Below are 19,683 nucleotides of genomic sequence, written 5' to 3' on the forward strand. Positions count from 1 at the left end.
GACTGCGCATGGCTTCCATTGGCGAACTCACTACAGCCGCTTCACTGGAGACAAAACCCACATGAAAAAGCCACGAGAACCGCATTTAGTTGTGCGGAAAGACTTTCGCCTCAAATATTGAATCATGGGTTAAGTCGCCAACACGCGTAGCGAGATGCTGAGCTGATAGCCGTGCAGCAGATGACCAAGCATGCACATTTTTGTTCGATGACAAGAGAAAGAAACTTCGAATATCTCAGCGTTAAGATGTGTGCACTCCGCGAGGTACACAGTCACGGGTAAGTTGTCTATGCAAACACCATTCCAATGCGCGTGGTCCCTGCTAAGTGGGGGTCGTCGTGATTGTTCGTACGAACAAGATATTACAAAAAACACCCGGTCCATTTTCCAGGGAATTCTACAAATCTTGCGCAGACATTAACAACTCCGTTTTGTACGTCAAGCCTTTTCGTAAATCTTCTCACGACTTGTGTGGACGCGCTCGCACGCTCTGCGCTCGCTTGAGCGGGCGCAGAGCGCGCCATCGCGTCCAGGCTGGCCGTGGTCTGCTGGAGGTCGTGCTTCACGCAGGCGGCTACGCCGAACCCATACCATTTTTCAGACGCACCGATTGAGAACGCAGTGGTCTCGAAGAGCGGGTTCATCTTCCTCTCGCTAGGCGAGGGAGAGGAAAGGCAGCCTCCCTCTGCTAACGTTTAGTTGCCAGTTCCTTTGCGGAAACCGTAGAGTTTGCGAAGCCACTGGCGCCGCCGTTCAGGCGCGAGCACCCGTCGATGTTTACGCCGACACAACAGAACCACATCTCTGCGGCTGTTTCAGCAGATTTCGCACTGGGTGGAACTGGGCTTAATTTTGTAGCGCAAGCTAGACTGGCCGAAGTTGAGCAGTTTCGCGTGTGCCGTGAAGGGCCGTTCTGCGCAAGCGGGAGGAACATTGGATTCATTTGATCGGATCGGATCGGATCAGATTGAACTGGGTTGGTATGGCTTGGCTTGACATGGCTTGGCTTTGATTGGATTTGGATTGGGTTGAATTAAATTGGATTGTGTTGGATTGAAATAGAATCCAATTGGAGCAATGGTATGTAGAGAATTGAGTCTGCACATTCGCCGGTCAGCGTATTCAAGAGGAGTGATGTCATAGCCGCGGCAGACGCACTGGCGCCGGCGCGTTCACAGCTATCAAGCCGGAGCATGGTAATCAGGTAATCCTAGACAACCAGGACACCTAAGAATAACCAGCTGAACCTTAGCTTACGCTACGTATATCCTGGCATAGCCGAGCTGAGCCACTGATAATTTTTTTCTCATGTGTCTCATTGTAGCTGTTTGGTCGAGAATAGAGGATGGTCTTGCAGGGAACCGCTCCAGTAAAATGCTGCTAGGACCTCTTCAACGGAATGCACTGTGACATAATTCATTTACTGAGTCTATATCGGGGTAAGTTAGTGAAAGGCGCTATCAAAAGTTACCGGTAGAGTTGAGCGGTCATTTAGTGGGACAGTGCACATGAGCGGTGAAACGACTGGCATGGGCTGCGAATCCTGATTGATTGTAGCGTTTAACACGCCGACCCAACGCAGGCGATGAGGCGCATCGTAGTGGAGGGCTCCGGATTAATTTTGACTACCTGGGGATCTTTAACGTGCGCCGAAATCGCGCAGACACGGGCGTTTTTACTTTTCGCCTCCATAGGCAGCGAATGCTTCGGCGACTAACCTGCCTAGTGTGCCCACAGTGCTTCGACGTGTACTTGACCAGTGGGCGTAGTGGAGAGTGAAGCGGCCGTGGCGTAGCCGTATGCGTTTACCATTTGTGAAATGTCACTGGCGCTTGGTGGCGTGGGACACTGGGATGTGAGTGCATGTGGCCAAGGGCTGCGTTCTCAGTCTGCACGTTGTTGGGAATAAAATCTTGTCTGCAGCGGAGTCCGCAACCTTCCAGCAACGCCTGCTTATGGACGTTTTCTGGCCACAACCTCGTGGCTGGACACGCACAGACACGCAGATATCTACCCACTACGTAAGGAAACTTTTCAATATAGGCCACAGTATAAATATTGGCCTATTTCATGTGAAATTTGTACCACCTGTCTGCCCATGCGAAGAAAATATCGCTGTTTACATGTCAGAAGTAAGACAAAGCCTTTCGATCCATTATCACATTGTGGTACTAAGAAGCTAGAAATCTGCAGAAATTGAAAAAAAAAATGCCGTTCGGGATGGCTCGTATAATATTAGGCACGATGCGAGCGAGCTCTCATTAATTGGCACCAGAGAACAGTTCCAACGACCTTTATTTTTTCAACGAGGCAGGGAGTCACAATTGGTATGGATAACAATTTATTCAACAATAGGCTATTATTAAGCCTTGCGTTACGCTGCCACTTATCACCCTCGGTCACCCTAAGTCTGCCACTTCGTTTAGGAAACAACAGAAGCTTGGGGCTACAAAGCGTAGAAATGTTAAGTGGGCAGGCATGGTCGCTCAAAAAAATGAGAAAAATCTTGTGTCCTGAAAGAATTTCCGGTGAAGCGTTTCTACTCGCCATCCACCGTGCCGTTCTTCCTGAAGTCAGCATTGGCATAGAGTCGGCCGCCCTTCTTCAGTACAGCCATGATCACTGAAAACCTGCCCGTGACATTTGTAACGTTATGGCCGCGTTCTTCGAGCCCTTGAACGTAAGTCTGAAAGTAGAAATGTTTTTCGAGGACCGGACTTTAAAAAAAGCAAGAACGGTGCTTTCCACAATTAGAGCAGCCAACAAGGCAAACATTAGTATTTTATACGAAAAATATATTTGGCGACCCCAACATGTCCTTCGGCAACGAATGTTAAACATAGATTTTGTTGCATCCGTCTGTTGAGTCGATTTCTTTATGCGAAGAATAGCTTTGTAAACTTCGACAGATTTTTTCGTGTCGATTTTCTCGTATCGACGAGGGGCATCTGACTGCGGTATTGTCAGCGACGAACTAATTGCGTACTCATTTATTCTGACTGATAAAGAAAACCCGCGAAATATGAAAAATACCACGTGACGGCGCATCCGAGCGCATTGTAAAGCAGCGTCCCTAAATAAGCTGATTGAAAGCAACTGCTTCCGGTGTTACCCACCCGAAGAGACAGCGCATCACCTTGATAAGGCCCGTTTGCAGATAAGGCACAAACTCGGTGGCGATTACTTCTTTCTTTCTTTTGTTTATTTCATTCTGGCTTACTCAGAGGCAGCCTGCTTGAGGGCGTCGCTTTACGATGCGCGCGGACTCGCCGTCACGTGGTATTTTTCATATTTCGCGGGTTTTCTTTATCAGTCAGAATAAATGTGTACGCAATTAGTTCGTCGCTGAAAATACCGCAGTTAGATGCCCCTCGTGGGTACCTACAAGTGCCTCATTGACACTTTAGTGATTAGGACAGTACTTCGCTAGTTAGATAATTAATTTTAATTAATTATTAGGTCTCATTCACGAAACAAATGCTGTCCGCTTGTCCACAGTACTGCAAACATTATCCACTAGGTTTTCTTCGAGTTACGCCATTACTCTTTTTTAAAATCTTGGTGCATGATAGCTGGGACACCCTGTATGTACTGACACGGCCAAATTTCCAAATTAACTATGGAGCCGTTGTGAAAAAACGCCACCTAAAAGAGAAATAAATAAATTCAACAAAAAACACGACAGTGTCACCACGTAATGAGCGATTTCGCTGACACGTGGCCGTGGTCAACGGCCCACCACCGCAATGACCGGACGGGCGGTATAGGCCGCCTTGATTTTTTAGAGCCTGCCCGACATTGCTGTGGACGTTTGGGAATCAGCGACGTAACTTTTTGAGAACCTTCGAAATCTAAAATGGCCGCTGTATTAAACACTTAATTGGTCCAAACATGTGTACGCCTGTAGGTAATTAGAATACAATATATGATTAACTTGCTCATGCATTAGGATCGGGTTAACTACTACACACAAACGCATTGCTGAGAAAACGTTTTCTTGGGAACAATATAATATTCACGCTCAAAACATATAAGCCCTGGGGCCTATTTTATTTTTTCGTGCTGTGACGCCTTGCACGCTCTTGAAGCTTCAAGGACTTAGGTCTTGAGCATAAACCAGTGTCTAGTTCGCAAATAATGCTCCCCATTAAAAATAAACGCCGTAGCGGCAGAAACAAATTTTATGACTTCTTCCGCTCTTCGGAGTCCACTTTCCCAATACTGACGGGGTCCCCATCCAATTTTACCCCTCACTGACGGAGACCACAGTGGTTTGAGAAGTACCGCTGTTAAATAAAATCCTTTTTCTACAAGTGCAACAAATAAGTAAATATCCATTGGATTGTCTTCCAAATATTCTTCTGTTAACATTAAGTGCAGTTTACTCTAAGATCAAAGGGTATAAAAAGGGAGAAAAATGCGGGTTTTCTCCCCCAGCCCAGCGAGTTTCTCCCTTAGCTCTTTACACGTAGCACCCTCCGTACGAAACACAGACACGGGGAGCATACATTCTCCCCTGTCGTCTGCGATCTGCCGTCGGCGCCTACGCCGATAACAAAACCGTTCTTCGTTGCACAACGGCTTTCACCGATGGGGCGTACGCGATTATTCTGTGCAACACCGCTCCTACAATGTGGTGCTTCCTTGTCCTCTCAATGTTTTCTTTTTTTAACAACATGTGCTCGCCACGGAAACGCACGCTTCTCCAGCCGTGTGTTTCGCGCACATTCCATGGTAGCCGCTGCATGGTTGCTGGGTACGACTTGCCTGCGCCCAGTTCAGCGTTACCACCGCATTTGGGTACGCTTTCTACTCACTCCTAAGGGTAAAAGAGGGTAGTGATTATACTAAACTGCCCATTTCTTCATCAACGAGCTCGGACAGCAGCATATTGGTGCATCTGTGACCAACAACAAAAAGACCCCTGCAGTAGCATTGGTAGCATTACGGCTGGCGTCTTTGAATGGTTGCAAGAGCAGCGGTGCGCTCTTCACTAAAAGAGCGAAGGCAATGTTATCCCTCAAACATACCCGCCGTACTGTTTCGTTACACGTTTTTTTTTTCTTCTTTGAGCTTTCTACTACTTCTTAAAAAACCTGAAACTAATAAAAGGTTGCAATTGCACGAGTCACATTTGACGAAACAACAAAACACAGCTGAGGCTCACGCAGTGCTGAGGGTTATTCGAAACAAACAACACGCTCATTGTTCCTACTTTCACGCTCTGCAATCAGTGTTATAAATACTTTGTGGCCGTTTAAGGTGTAGTTGTGCTTTGTGCTTTGCGGATACGTGAAAAGTGTACTATCTGTTGTGCAATGTGTGTGTATACGTGTATTGTCACGTTGCCGAAGACGACGCAGTTTTCTTCAAGAAAAACAAGTTTATTGGAGCGAACTTGTTCTCCCCTAAAAACTCAAAGAATACTAGGCGGCGATACAGCAATCAACAAAGTGACGCGCGTAAACTGGTGTCGGCGATTCGAATGCCATGGCGTCGGCTCTGCCGGCTTTTATCTCTTGGCGCGAGTGTTGCTGGAACCGTCGATTAACATCCAGAACATTGTAGATCAAAGAAGATAATTCTGGGCTGGTGACCTTAGGGTGAAACAGTCTGCTTATCTGAATGTGATAGCCCGTGCGGGATAAAAATTAAAAAAAATGGAAGACGCGCTTCTCTTGGGACGCAGATAACACAGCCGCAAAACAAACAATAAACTTATACATGGTTCGCGGCAGTATTATGCTTGCGCTGTTGTCTATTACATGTATTGTGCGTTGACAATGCCTGCAATGAAGTGTATGTCGCTGTGTTGTGCTATGTTTCTCCCCAATTTGTGTCCGCCAGCGTGGGGCCCACAGAGGAAAGAAAAGATTAGGAGATGCCCTGAAGTCACATTTGTGAAGCTGAGTCCCGCCATGACTTGAGCCCACTGAGCCTAGCAATCTATCCCATCATCCTTTGCTGTTTCCGGTTTGATTTGACTAGCATGGCGTCGCCCTGCCCTCCCGCTTCGCAACGAAAACAGCTTCGTCGCTAATTCATCGGTGCGATGTCATGTTTTAAGCTGTTGATTGCGCCTTCAGTTTGCCCATTCTAACACTCACCCAAAGTTTCAATCGAAAAACGGCCTTCCTTTTTGAGATAGAAGGACGATTTTTCAGCTCTTAAGCCTGACAAAGTAGCGTTTATCGTCGTCATAGCAACATGCTCGCGGGATCACGAGTGGCTACTGCACTGTCTGTTCGTAGATGGCGCTAGGAATCCAGGCACCCTACACGCGGTGAGCGTCGCGCACGAGTTGCAACGTTACTACATGCGCGTGGACTACGTACGCTTTCACATTTGCGTACATGAACTCTGTACACTCGTGAAAATAAAACTGTCTAATCTCACTTCACGTGAATAAGTGGCTCCAGGGGTTTGCAAGATGCCGCACTGTTGCGTGCCGGGTTGCCGGCCACAGTTTCGGTTCACAGGCAAGTCTATTCACCCATGCGCTATTTGTCGAGCAAAACGGAAGCCCTACGTGTCTGCCTTACTTTGTTTTGTGTTCTTTGAGAATAGATTCCCAACTGAAGCAAATCGCCCCAATAAGTGGGTCGACGCTGCCGAAGCTGCCAACGCGCACCTTTTCACCGGCAGACCGATAAGGATGGAAAACCAGTGCGCGAATCGATGAGATATCGCCACAAGATAACGGCAGCTATGCTCACCGACCACGCCAATTATTAACCATCGGGTGTTGTTTTTGGAGGAACATTAGACCACAAAAGAAATGGCAGTTGAAGAAACGGTGCGAAATCCGCTGTAGTGCACAGATTGCAGACGACGACACCCCAGCGGCTGCCGCGCTGTGTTGCCAACGTAGCGAGGAAGCCACAATGAAACCGTCGTAAAAAATTGTCCGTGGCATTTTGCCAGGTTTAGCCACCGCAGCCGTAAGAAACTAGGCAACACTGTCTATGGGCTCAAGAAAAATAACGTCACTTCTTCTACACTTGTCGCAATGATGCTAGGGGCCTCTCCGAGTATTCTTTCTTCCATGGTGGGTCCTCTTTAATGTTGCTATATATACGTTAGCCATAGAGAAAACGCCTTGATGTAAGCGCCCACTGATAGTGATGCTAAGTAGCTGCCCCTCCTCCTCCCAACTGATTTTTTTTTTTCGCGTGATCTATCGGTCATTTTTAAACTTTTACGATTCGAGCCGTTCGAGCTCACTAGATGGCGAGCAGTGCCATCTCTTTGCTCGGACGGATGCGGCGGATCCGTTTTTTGCTAGGGATTGCAGAAAAACATATTCTTTGCTGTATGCACTATACTGACAGTCTTTCGATACAAGGAATTAGGCCATTGTCGCTGAGCTCGTAGTGAGTACTAGTCCACACCGCGCAAGTATTAGCTAAGCCTTCTAAATTTCGCAATACGCCGTCTCAGCTGGCTTCCAAAGTCGAGTTTACTTTCATGAGAACAAGTCCACGTAGTTTTTCTCTTGTCGTTTTTCTGTAGAACTCACACGTTCAGCTGACGTTTTCTGAAGAACAAACTACATTCATTAGCAACACAGCGCAAAAAAGACGAAGGACGAGACGGAGACGACATACAAGAGACGACAAACCGTCTCGTCCTTGGTCTTTTTTGCGCTGTGTTGCTAATGGATTACCAACTAGCCGGAACCCTCACGCTTTTAAACTACATTTGTCTCACCTCCTGTCAAATCGAAATATAGATCAGCATCGATATTTAAGAGGTTCAGCCAGTGCCTAAAACAACTGGTAAACGCAGACACGGACACGACAGCCTATACCCATGTGTCTACCCTTTTTAAAGCGAGTTACATTCCTTAATGCAAGCCAAAAACCTCTTGCAAGAGTTGCTTCTACATGTACTGTTTTTTATTCGAGTGCGAGCTGCGTTCAACGCGGTTCCAGCCCACATCAGCACATCTCAGTCGGAAAACATTGTATCCGACGGAAAGACACCAGTGACAGATTTCATACAAGAAGCAATTGTTCTTTAAGATCTTTTACACGCCGATGACCACAGACACGAGCAGTTGACCCAACAAAAGCATACACACGCGCTATTGTACAGGTTCATGCAAAAAACCCTAAAAATTCTTTCGGTGACCGCAAGACAAAGAACTGGACGCACATCATAATACAAAATTTGTGATGAACTTGCACGTATGTTGAGCAAGCTGTTTATCAACACGTGGTGGTATTCAAGCTGCACTTAATCTGGCAAACGACATTAGCCGGTACTCTGCATTGCGAATAATGAATACGCACGGAGTCACATGATTTTTGAGCGTTTAAAATTTTATAACGGTAAAAGAAAAGCGAAGATATTTACGTCCGAATTTTGTTCGATTCCAAAGTGCGGTAGTCACGGCAAAACGGAAGCTCACCTCATTAAGTGTTGGTTCCACCATAAGGTTGTTTGGGATGAGCTGGTGGTGGACCCTGGGCAAGTCAATGGCCTCCTTTATATTGTAGCCCATGAAAAGTGCGCGCAAGGTGACCTGCATGCAAGAGAGGCCAAATATATCAAGAAATATGACTTTGCGCTTGTTTAAAACAGTAACCACACAACGAACAATTGAAGTTGCAAGACGCTTGTATGTTCGAGATTCCGGTGCACGTTCAAGGTCTCCAGGTGGTCAAAATTAATCCGGAACCCACCACTACGGCTCCCCTCATCGCCTGTATTGCTTCGGCGCGTTAAACCTGACAACCAAGCAATCAAGTTGCAAGGAAGCTATTCATTACAGTTCCTGTATTTATGGAATGGGTTCACAGTGCTCATTCATGCGCGATCATATAAGACTCCAACGCCTGCGGCGGGCATAAATTACAAATGAACATCAGCTGATCAAACGATCAGCAGTCGAGGTTAATTAAGTATCTCAGTTCTATCCACGGTGAGTTGAGTTTGCTGAAGCAGTCTTGAACCTCAAGAAAAGAGATTGCTGTTTGAAGCGAGAACAAAGTTATTTCGGTCATTTCCCAATCTATGCTGCGAACGGCGCTTATTGTCGAAACTACTTAAACACTTCAGGCAGCATGTTATTTTTCGAGCACTTGAATCTCAGATGTGTTCAAGCATATAAGGTACGGTACATTCTTCAATAATATCAACTTAGATCAGTTATTCGTTCAGTGGCGACTCGAAGTAAACAGCAATTTATCCAGTGTCAGTTTTTGGAGGTTTTGCTTACCGAAACTACACCAAAATTATGAGGCACGCTGTAGCGCAGGGATAGGAATTAATTTTTAACACTTAATATTCCTTACTGCGCCTTAATCTTGACACACGAGAGTTTTTGGTTTTCGTTATGATCAAGTAGACCAACCCACCCATCGCACGTGTGGTTGTCATGGGTGAAAAGATTGGAGCGAAATAGCCTTCACAAAAGGAAACGAACGACCCGTGAGTCGAGCTGGGGACGACAACGAAATAAAAAATAAAAGGTCGCTTAAAACTGAAATGCGTCCTTAATATTCACCGTGTCCTCAAGATGAAAGTAATGTGGCAGCCGTAAGATTCGGTTCGTAACATTCCCGAACAGTTTTGTACAATGCCGAACGTTGTGTACTAAGTTTTCCGCCTAGTTTCAAGCGTCCAACATTCAACGCGATCGCTGTGAGCAGCATTTGCAAGACATTTTACAGAAATTTCTTAAATTTTATTGGTTTTGCGTTTTTAATTCAACTTTATTTTTAAGTTATAAGAACTGTCATATGTTTACAGCTGACGCCACGGGTCACACTTTGCTTTCTTCTATTCATTTCCGCACACGTACAAAATTAAGTTCGTGTACCTCAGTGTGAACCCTACAGGCAGGAGGCTAACGAACAAAGCGGTTGATACAAGGCATCTGATCTCGCTCTCTTATTGTTTTAACCATGAAGCTGTTTAGCATATCGTTATTTTTTATATCGTTTAGCATATCCGCAGTTAAAAATACCAAGAAATTTCCCAGCACACGCACGTGAACACGGGCCTCGTGGCGACCGAAAAGGCCGAGAAAGAAAAGGCCGAGCGTTTGTGTTTGCTTGCTTAGGGGCGACGTCCCAGCGTCCCCGACGCACGTTTGTTAAGCCAAGCATACCAACTTAGGCAGATTGGCAAGACTGAGAAAAAAATGGTCGCCATCCGGGCCTGCGAAAGTGGATGTCAAGCGAAACTCTTGTAAACTACTAAAAATGGTGATGGGGAGGGAATGAAATGTCTCACCTCGTCTCGGCGGGCTTGCCGCTTGTGCTCCCCTTCTATGGAGCAAATTCTGGGTCCCGCCTAAGCCTGACGCATGCGCTAAGCGTGTTGGGCAAGAACTGCTCTATTTAGTGTCACTAGTCCTGCCTGGCATTCAAACTTCATCTTTTATCAGGAACGCATGGTGGGGGGGTGCCATTGTTCACAGGTTCCTTATCACCCATAAGGTGGTTTCGATTCTTGTTTTGTGGTTTTTAAACGAAGACTGAGCTCTATGCTGTATACCTGAATAACCTGACGCATGCGTTTGACATCTTGAGCGAGAACTACGGGGTCCTGCCTGAGTTTTTTGCTTAGGGCACGAAATTTCCCGACAAACGAGAGGCTAACAGCTTCGCTGTAAAAAAAGAACTAAGCGTTCGCCGTAATCGTGGCAACGCTTGCTCGGAAAAACAAAACACGTCATAGCGCACGCCCCTACAAGGTGATGTCCAATAATTACCACTTCTAAAGAAATGAAAGAAGCTCACATTTACAGCAACAGCGACGGAGTGAAGGTTGTTCCGGCAGCGAAGAAGCCAATCGGGGGCAATCGTGGACTTAAATCTCCGTGATGGCTGTGAGAGTTGCAGTGATGGCGTAGAGGTGGAACACCCGCCTCGCGTGCAGAAGGACAGTGGTTCGAATCCCGGTGCCGGACAATTCCCACAGGATTAAAAAAAAAATCCGCGTATTGATGGAATTGCACAAAGGGGCTTAGGGTGCGGCCTGACCGCGGCGACCATTGCCGGTAATGCACTCCCTCACCAGAGCAGGATTGGCCACCCTGGTGTAGTAACGGCCACAACCTCCCATGAATACGCCAATTAACCCTCGGCCCTCACTCAGTCCCCAGCGGCTGCGAAGCAACTGACCACGGCGGCGGTCAGACCTGTGACGCAGCAGAGGGTGCTAAGAATCCGTGGATCCGGACAGGCCGCCAATGGAATCTGAACCTGGCAACGTTTAACGCGCGAACCTTATCTAGCGAAGCAAGTCTCGAGGCGTTGTTCGAGGAATTAGAGGGCATTAAATGGGATGTAATAGGGCTTATCGAGGTTAGGAGGGCAGGCGAAGCCTTTACGGTGCTGAAAAATGGACACGTCCTATGTTACCGTGGTCTAGAGGACACAAGAGAACTGGGAGTGGGATTTATAGTCAATAAAATCATAGCTGGCAACATAGATGAATACTATAGCATTAACGAAAGGGCAGCAGGTCTTGTAATTAGGCTCAATAAGAGGTACAAGCTCAAGGTGGTGCAGGGCTACGCGCCCACATCCAGCCACGACGACCAAGTAGTGGAACGCTTCTATGAAGATGTGGAATCGGCAATGGCTAAAGTAAAAACACAGTATACCGTAGTTATGGGGGACTTCAATGCTAAAGTAGGCAAGAATCAGGCTGGAGACAAGGCAGTTGGGAACTATGGTCTGGGCTGTAGAAATAGCAGGGAGGACCTACTAGTTGAGTTTGCAGAACGGAATAACCTACGAATAATGAATACCTTCTTCTGTAAACGGGAGAGTCGGAAGTGGACCTGGAGGAGCCCGAATGGGGAGCACAAAAATGAAATAGACTTCATATTATGCGATAACCCTGGCATCGTGCAGGATGTGGAAGTGCTCGGAAGGGTAAGGTGTAGTGACCACCGTATGGTAACATCTCGAATTATGCTAGATTTGAGGAGGGACCGCAACAAGCTAGTACGAAAGAAGTCAATAAATGAGCTAACAGTAAGACATAAAGTAGAAGAATTCAGGATCGCGCTGCAGAACCGATATTCCGCCCTTAACGAGGAAGCCGAGCTTACGACACAGGAAGCCAGCGACAACCTTACACGCATTACCACGGAGTGTGCAGTAGAAGTCGGGGGCACTATGGCTAAACAGGATACTGGTAAACTTTCACAGGAGACGAAAGATCTAATCAGGAAACGGCAAACCATGAGAATCTCTACCGCAGATGACAGAATAGAACTAGCCGAGCTCTCGAAGTTAATCAATAAGCGTAAGACAGCTGACACACGGAAGTATAATATGCAGAGGATCGAAGACGCTGTAAAGAACGGAGGTAGCCTGAAAGCAGTGAAGAGACGTCTTGGCGTGGGGAAAAATCAGATGTATGCACTTAAGGATAAGCAAGGCAATGTCATCACAAATAGGGATAAAATAGTCACAGTGGCCGAGGAGTTCTATAGGGATCTGTACAGTACCGGGACATACAGGATAATGCCGAACGAGACAGTAGTTCAGAGGAGATAGACATCCCACCAGTAACGACCGAAGAAGTACGGAAGGCTTTGAAAGAAATGAAAGGGGGCAAAGCACCTGGTGAGGATCAGATAGCAGCAGACCTCTTGAAGGATGGCGGAGAAATTGTACTTGAAAAACTGGCAAACCTGTATACGCAATGCCTAATGACCGCAATGGTACCGGAATCTTGGAAGAACGCGAACATCATCCTAATCCATAAGAAAGGCGACATGAAGGACTTGAAAAATTACAGGCCGATCAGCTTACTGTCACATGTCGTCTACAAGGTATTTACCAAGGTAATCGCTAGCCGAATCTCTGCAACCTTAGATTTTAGTCAACCTAAAGAACAAGCAGGGTTCCTTAAAGGTTATTCAACAATGGACCATATCAACACGATCAATCAGGTGATAGAGAAGTGCGCTGAGTATACTGAACCCGTATATTTAGCCTTCATAGATTATGAGAAAGCATTTGACTTGGTCGAAACCCTAGCAGTCATTCAGGCATTAGGGAACCAGGGGATAGATGAGCATTATATAAGAATACTAGAGGATATCTACAATGGGTCTACAGCTACCATCATCCTCCATAGGGAGAGCAGTAAAATACCTATAAGGAAGGGTGTCAGACAAGGAGACACAATCTATCCTATGTTATTCACAGCATGCTTACAAGAAGTATTCAGAACGTTGGATTGGGAACAGGTGGGAGTAAGGGCTAATGGAGAATACCTCAATAACCTCAGATTTGCTGAAAACGTTGCCTTGCTAAGTAACTAGGGGGACGAATTGCAAAGCATGCTTTCCGCACTGGGCGAACAGAGTAGAACCGTGGGCTTGAAAATTAATATGCAGAAAACTAAAGTAATGATCAATAACCTCGGGACAGCACAGCAGTTTGAGATAGGTGGCGAGGCAGTGGAAGTGGTAAGCGAATATATCTACTTAGGCCAAGTTGTGACCCGCAGATCCCAATCATGAGGCAGAGATAATTAGAAGGATCAGAATGGGGTGGGGTGCATATGGCAGACATTCTCAGATAATGAATAGCAGCCTACCATTGTCGCTGAAGAAGAAAGTGCATGACAGCTGCATCTTACCGATCTTACCGGTACTCACCTACGGGGCAGAAACTTGGAGGCTCACTAAGAGGGTTCAACTTAAATTGAGAACGACTCAGCGGGCAATGGAGCGGAAAATGATAGGTGTAACATTAAGGGACAAGAAGAGAGCGGAGTGGGTCAAGGAGCAAACTGGTGTTAAAGTCATAATAATAAAAATTAAGAAGAAGAAATGGACGTGGGCAGGGCATGTAATGCGAAGGCAAGATAACCGCTGGTCATTAAGGGTAACATAGTGGATCCCTAGAGAAGGCAAGCGTTGCAGGGGGCGGCAGAAAGTTAGATGGGCAGATGAGATCAAGAAGTTTGCGGGGATAAATTGGTCACAGTTGGCACAGGACCGAGGGAATTGGAGAATAATGGAAGAGGCCTTTGCCCTGCAGTGGGCGTAGATAGGCGGGTGATGATGATGATGATGATGATGATGATGATGATGACGATGATGATGATGGTCGTGAAGGCTGCGTACAGCGTTGCTACCTTCAAGTCTTGCGCGTTAGTGTGAGCGACGCCGCCTGTATAAACATTGCCTAACGCGTGTGCGAAAAATGGCCAAACAGCCACTCTCCTGTTGCTCTCTCCTACCCTTTCCCACTCCGTAGCCTTCCAGCGTGCTTTCGTGTCCGCCAGCCAGCGCCGCTTCTCGGAAACTATGCAAAATAGTGGAAAGTTTGTTTAGCGTTCCCTAGGCGGCGCTCCCACGCCTTCTTGTTTTTCACCACGCCTGTCTGTCTTGGTCTGTCACTGATAAAACTTCCTTTGTCACGAAGCAAAATCCCTTCCGCTGCCGCAGGCTGATGCCGGCTTTGCGCGCTTATCTACTCGGATCACAGGCCCTGAAATTTTCTGAGTGGGGCATCGCACCTCTATCCCCTCCGCATTTAGGTATTGTTTTGACCCCGGTGTTCGCAGTCCGCATCGGTACGCACTTCTAAAATTGAGGACTGTACTGTAGAAGCGCCCGGACAGCGTGGCGGGATCCCAGCTGCTTATCCTTTTGTTTCCTATTATTTTCTGAAGTTTACAAGCACGTGATATTATTGGAAAGTAATCGTAGAAGTGAGCGCCTGAATAAAAAACGTGCACGCAATTTTTTCTTCTCTAAATACTCCATAAAGAAAAATATCAGTAAAATAATGGCTGCCCCAACCGAAAATATCGTTTTACTGTTAGCTATATGTCTACCTGACAATCAGTATGTTCTTACACTATTTGAGTCCGCCTCCATCTTTATCTTTGGAAAAATGCAGCAAGTATGAAGCGACCGACATGTTGAACGAGATCCCCAGTGCGCCACAGAACTAGCTCCCCGTCGCGGCTAAGATGTAAGCGAAACGGCCCTCGAAGCCCAACAGGCAAGCTGACAGACACACGTCGTAGAAGTGGGTGCAGCGTTCGCGACTCGAGAGCAGTGACGTAAGGAGAGATGTCCGCCGGCACGCGCCACATAGCGGATCAGTGCCTGAACTAAGCGTCCCTACCCTTCCCATTGAAAAGCGCGCGACGCGTCAGGCAATGTTGATACAGGCGGCGTTGGTGTGAGCTTCCTTCATTTTTGAATTGATACACTTCGCACTCCAGAATAGCACCACCAGCCGTTGCTGAGCGCCACATTCTACTTAGAATAACAATAGCTATCCCCATACTTTCGAACGGTTGAAGTAGTGTTCACGTAAACCTGGCTTGCTACAGAACTTTCGTCTTTGCCCATAGTTTAGCGATAGCGCACATGTTATGTACTACAGCTCAGTCATAGTTAACTCAAGCTCAATCGGCTATGAAAGTTTAGCACTCATGGGCTTACAAACATCAGTAGTTTTATAAATCACATACTAGTGCCACACCAGAGGTGATCTTCGCTCCGCCGGTTCCCCCTAGGGCGAGTATGGGATCTTGGTACTCGTCCACAATCACTGTGGGTGCCATGGAAGACATGGGTCGCTTCCAGGGCTCAATATAATTGGCTTTGGAGGGTGGTATCTTGTATATATTGGGCGTGCCGGGCTTCGAGAAGTCGTCCATTTCATTATTCAGCACGATTCCGCTGCTGGTGCGCACCATACTGCCGAAGCTGCATAAAAGGAATGAAAAATTATGAACGTGAATTGTGGGTATATTGGGAATAGTCTACGCACACATAAAAAGCAGTTCGTCAAACCATAATGCTTTTTATTTCATGACAGGAAGAATTATATCCCCGAAGATCCTTTCTAACGGTTTATAAGTAGTCTATATTTACCAATACCGTTAATAAACGCAGGCCACATTTACACTCGCCCTACTTCCATCATAGCTGCGCCTGTCTTGAAGAAACAAGTAAAAAAGTAGTCCTACTCCACAATCACGGACGTACAGTGCGCACAACGCAATCAATGGTAATTATTGACAAAGCATGCAACGTCACTGGTAGAGAAATTTCCAACTACATTGCATTTATAATGAAGTAGCACGTGTCATGCTTGTAAAGCAGAAATTGGTTGTTTATCTGCGGCCCTATGTTTATTTTTTATTGCGCCCTTTTGCCCAGGGCATAATAAACATGAAGAGACTATGTACAAGATAGGCTACTGCTGCTGCGGTACAGAAAAGTAGAAAAGAAAAAACAAACAGGTTGTGGGTGGCTTCACGTACTGGAGAAAACTATAAAGTTCATTATGTACAGTTCAGCGAAAAAAAAAGACAAGATTCAGAAAAGACACAACTCAAGAGCTCTACATAATGTAATACCAACTAGGCCGTCATTTAGTGTCGAAATTAACTCCAGCAGTTTCCGTTAAAGGGGGCCGTGCGTCCACCGATGAATATTGGAATGGCGGCCTGGGCGACGTGTTGTGGTCCCGCGTGTCGAGCTCGGTCTCGTTGGAGCCCTGGACACGTCCCAAGGAAGGGGTCCAATGACGCCTCTGCAACACGGGCAGGGCAGTAGAGGCAGGTCGAAGAGGCGACTGCAAGGCTAGAAGTCCGCAGAGAGCAGACGTCAGTGCGACGCCCAGGCGAATTCACCGAAGCACAACCTCTTCACGGGGGGTTAAGCCGCCAGGGAGGTCAGACCCACGGCGGAGAGAAAAGGGCACGCTTGGAGCGCCGAAGAATATCTTTTTTGTTGAGAAGTGCTAAAGTCCAGCGTCAGCTGCTGAAGCACGAGCGGATACACCACTTGATGCGGATGAGCGGCCGAGTCGGCTTGAACTTGCGCGGTCGTGCTGCAGCGAGCCCTGAGGATGCGATCAGAGCGCGGGAATGATTGGAGTATCTGGTTAACCTCGCATCTAATACCCAGTGTACTGTTCACAGCTCCGCCGAGCTCCCGAGCACCCTGGGTGGAGTCCGTGTGTATTACCAAGCAGGGTGGTGGGCAGCGCAGAGCTCAGAAGCAGAAGCACACAGGCCATCACGAATGGCAACCAGCTCTGCCAACACCGAAAGAAGTTGCGCCGGCTTAATATTCGTGTCTGGTTAATAGACGGTATTGTGGTGCGGAAAAAGCCCTCTATTTGGTCGACTTTATTTAATTTTAGAGTTACAGATATTCGCTCCCTATTGCCCAAACCAGTGCCTTTTCAGCTCTAAGAGGCGAGGGTTAGCTTGGGGCTGTAGGGGCCACTGTTTCCGTTTACTTCTGGAAGTTATTAATGAATGCCCGTACCATGTTGTTTCCTTCGTGCGAGATATTCAGGCACGTGCATTCATTTCTTCACGGCAATGTAACGTCGAACTATTGTAAACACACAATTTGGACGCCATATCTAGATTGCATCGTAATCCGGTTAGAAGTAGCGTCCTTCCAAAGACGTTTATAAATAACGTAGTAAACAGGCGAACACAATTGGAAAGCGTGCTCAACAATGGTTTGTTAACCCAAGAAAAAAACTTAGTGGAAGGCAGGGACATAATAGGACAACTAGACATACAGGGCGCACTTCTGCTGGCCCCTCGTCTTCCGTGCAGTTTTTTGCTTATTGTGCCAACTAGCGCACGTTTGTGTTCTACTTATGGTTTATGTTAAGCTTCAAACGGTGTGGGCCGAACAGTGGCTGTGATAAAAGACGAGCGATCAACGGCGGCGCGGGCAACAGAATTCGCCTGCAACGTCTGCCCATCGCACGTGGTCTGGTGTTATAAGACGGCGTTGCCGCAGATTACAGCTCGACGAAGGGACACCTCGGGTGTGAACCGTGCTGCTATCCTGTGAAGCGACGGGGCGCGTGGTAGCCGCTCCTTTACTTCAGGTATTTAAATGTTGTCTGGACGCGTCCCGCGATCGTGGGCGGTCACGTTCGATCAAAATGCAGAGCAAATGACCCTCTATCCCAGAGGTCGGCAGACTCACTCATGAGTCCACTCACTCAGAATCATTTGAACTCAAACTCACGCGTGAGTTCCTGTTTGAGTGAGCGCGAGGCTAGTGTGGCATGGTGAGTTTGAGCTTGAGCGAGTTTGAGCCCGACTGAGTTTGGGTACGCCTGAGACCGAGTGAGTTCTGAGTTCATTTTCAGTTTGAGTACATTTTTAGTACTGAGTACATTTAGAGTTTGAGTCCATTTTGAGTTCTGAGTATATTTTGAGTTTGAGTGCATTTTGAGTTCTGAGTACATTTTGAGTTATGAGTACATTTTGAGTTCTGAGTACATTTCCTGTTTTGAGTACATTTTTAGTTTGCGTACATTTTTAGTTCTGAGTACATTTTGAGTTTGAGTACGTTTTGAGTTTTCAGTACATTTTGAGTTCTGAGTACATTTTGAGTTTGAGAACATTTTGTGTTCTGAGTACACTTTGACTTTTAAAGCAGAGTGAGTTCTAAGTTTTGCGATCACTGAGTTTGAGTTTGAGTAAGCGCAGATGTGCTGCTCAGGAATGAGTCTGAGTTTCAGTGAGTGGTGATTCGAAAATAAATTTGTGAGTGAGTTTGAGTGAGCCGCGCAAACTTTGCCGAGGCATGCTCTATACTGCAGAGCCCATGAAGCAGACACCAGAACACTTATCCCTCTCAACTTTAATAGCTGCGCTAGACAATACAATGAAAGGGATCCCTGTATCCTCGTGAGAGGGCACGGATGTAACGGGTGCCCCGTATGCCACATGCCTTTGAGGCGACGTAAGCCCGCTCACGCCAGCATCATAGCGGGATTATCAGTCAGAAGCTCGCGCAATGGCAACGGTGTGAACAAGGTGTGGCCAGGAACACCAAAGATGACAGTAGCGTGCTTTATCTGAGAGTAAGAGCTCAATGATATTTGTAGTCCCTCCTCTAAATACGACAAATAACACCAAAGATTATGTCGACATAATACAGAAGCCACGCTAGTGCCGCGAAAGAGCTCGGGAAAACATTTAGGCCAAATCGTTTCGCCTCAATTGAGGCGTGTGCTATGGCAGCTCCATTGAATGCGGACGGGTTACTGACTGCAACGACATTCCTTACCCCTAGCGTCTCTAACGCAAATGATGTTAAGTACTCTCTACATAGGGTCATTACTCATCAAGCTAAGAAAGTCACCCTGGTTGATGACACACATTTGTGCGTTGTTGCAATTATTAAACAAAATAGCAACTTAATCTGGTTACAGTGACACCGTAATAGATTATGCAACGTGCCTTCGTGTACCGGCCGCACTATTGCACGTGTACCCATTTAGCAATCAGTAATTCGCCTAACCAGGTAGCGCTCATAAACTTGGCGAAGTGTAACTTCGCACCTTTGACGCTTTTTCAAAAATGCACATTTGCGTTATCCCTACCATCTCTCGCCGAAAACGGTGAGCTCGCCTGTCAGTCTACGAGTATTATTCCAATATTTGCGCAGTAATTGCGCAACCCTACAAATGAATTAACGTCGAAAATTTAGCTGTCTGCCTGATCCACACCCCAAAAAAATGCAGTGAGGTAAAGTTTAAATTCCTCGAATGCGCACTAAACCGTGCCGGCACGCCCTGAGCCCGCAACCGGGCCACGTATGTCCACGCTCAGCAAAACGTCAGCCGCATAAAGGTCCCTTTGCGCGCCTCCCAACTCACACCACCATTAGTGAGAGCCCTCCTAATTCCG

General features: G+C 46.8%; 1 protein-coding gene across 1 annotated transcript in view; it reads right to left on the reverse strand.

The window, feature by feature from the left end:
* Positions 1 to 2,319: 2,319 nt before the first annotated feature.
* The window catches only part of LOC144146433 (scoloptoxin SSD14-like), a 55,688-nt gene continuing 38,324 nt past the window's right edge, over positions 2,320 to 19,683 (reverse strand). The window contains exons 9-11 of the mRNA XM_077678388.1: positions 15,472 to 15,709; positions 8,414 to 8,527; positions 2,320 to 2,686 (exon numbers count right to left, since the gene is read on the reverse strand). Of these exons, the coding sequence (XP_077534514.1) occupies positions 2,540 to 2,686; positions 8,414 to 8,527; positions 15,472 to 15,709 (499 nt within the window). The 3' untranslated portion in view covers positions 2,320 to 2,539. The remainder of the gene's footprint in view (positions 2,687 to 8,413; positions 8,528 to 15,471; positions 15,710 to 19,683) is intronic.

This window comes from Haemaphysalis longicornis, unplaced genomic scaffold, assembly GCF_048455015.1.
Source record: "Haemaphysalis longicornis isolate Haplotype H1 unplaced genomic scaffold, Haemaphysalis longicornis Haplotype H1 scaffold_7, whole genome shotgun sequence".
NCBI lineage: Eukaryota > Metazoa > Arthropoda > Arachnida > Ixodida > Ixodidae > Haemaphysalis > Haemaphysalis longicornis.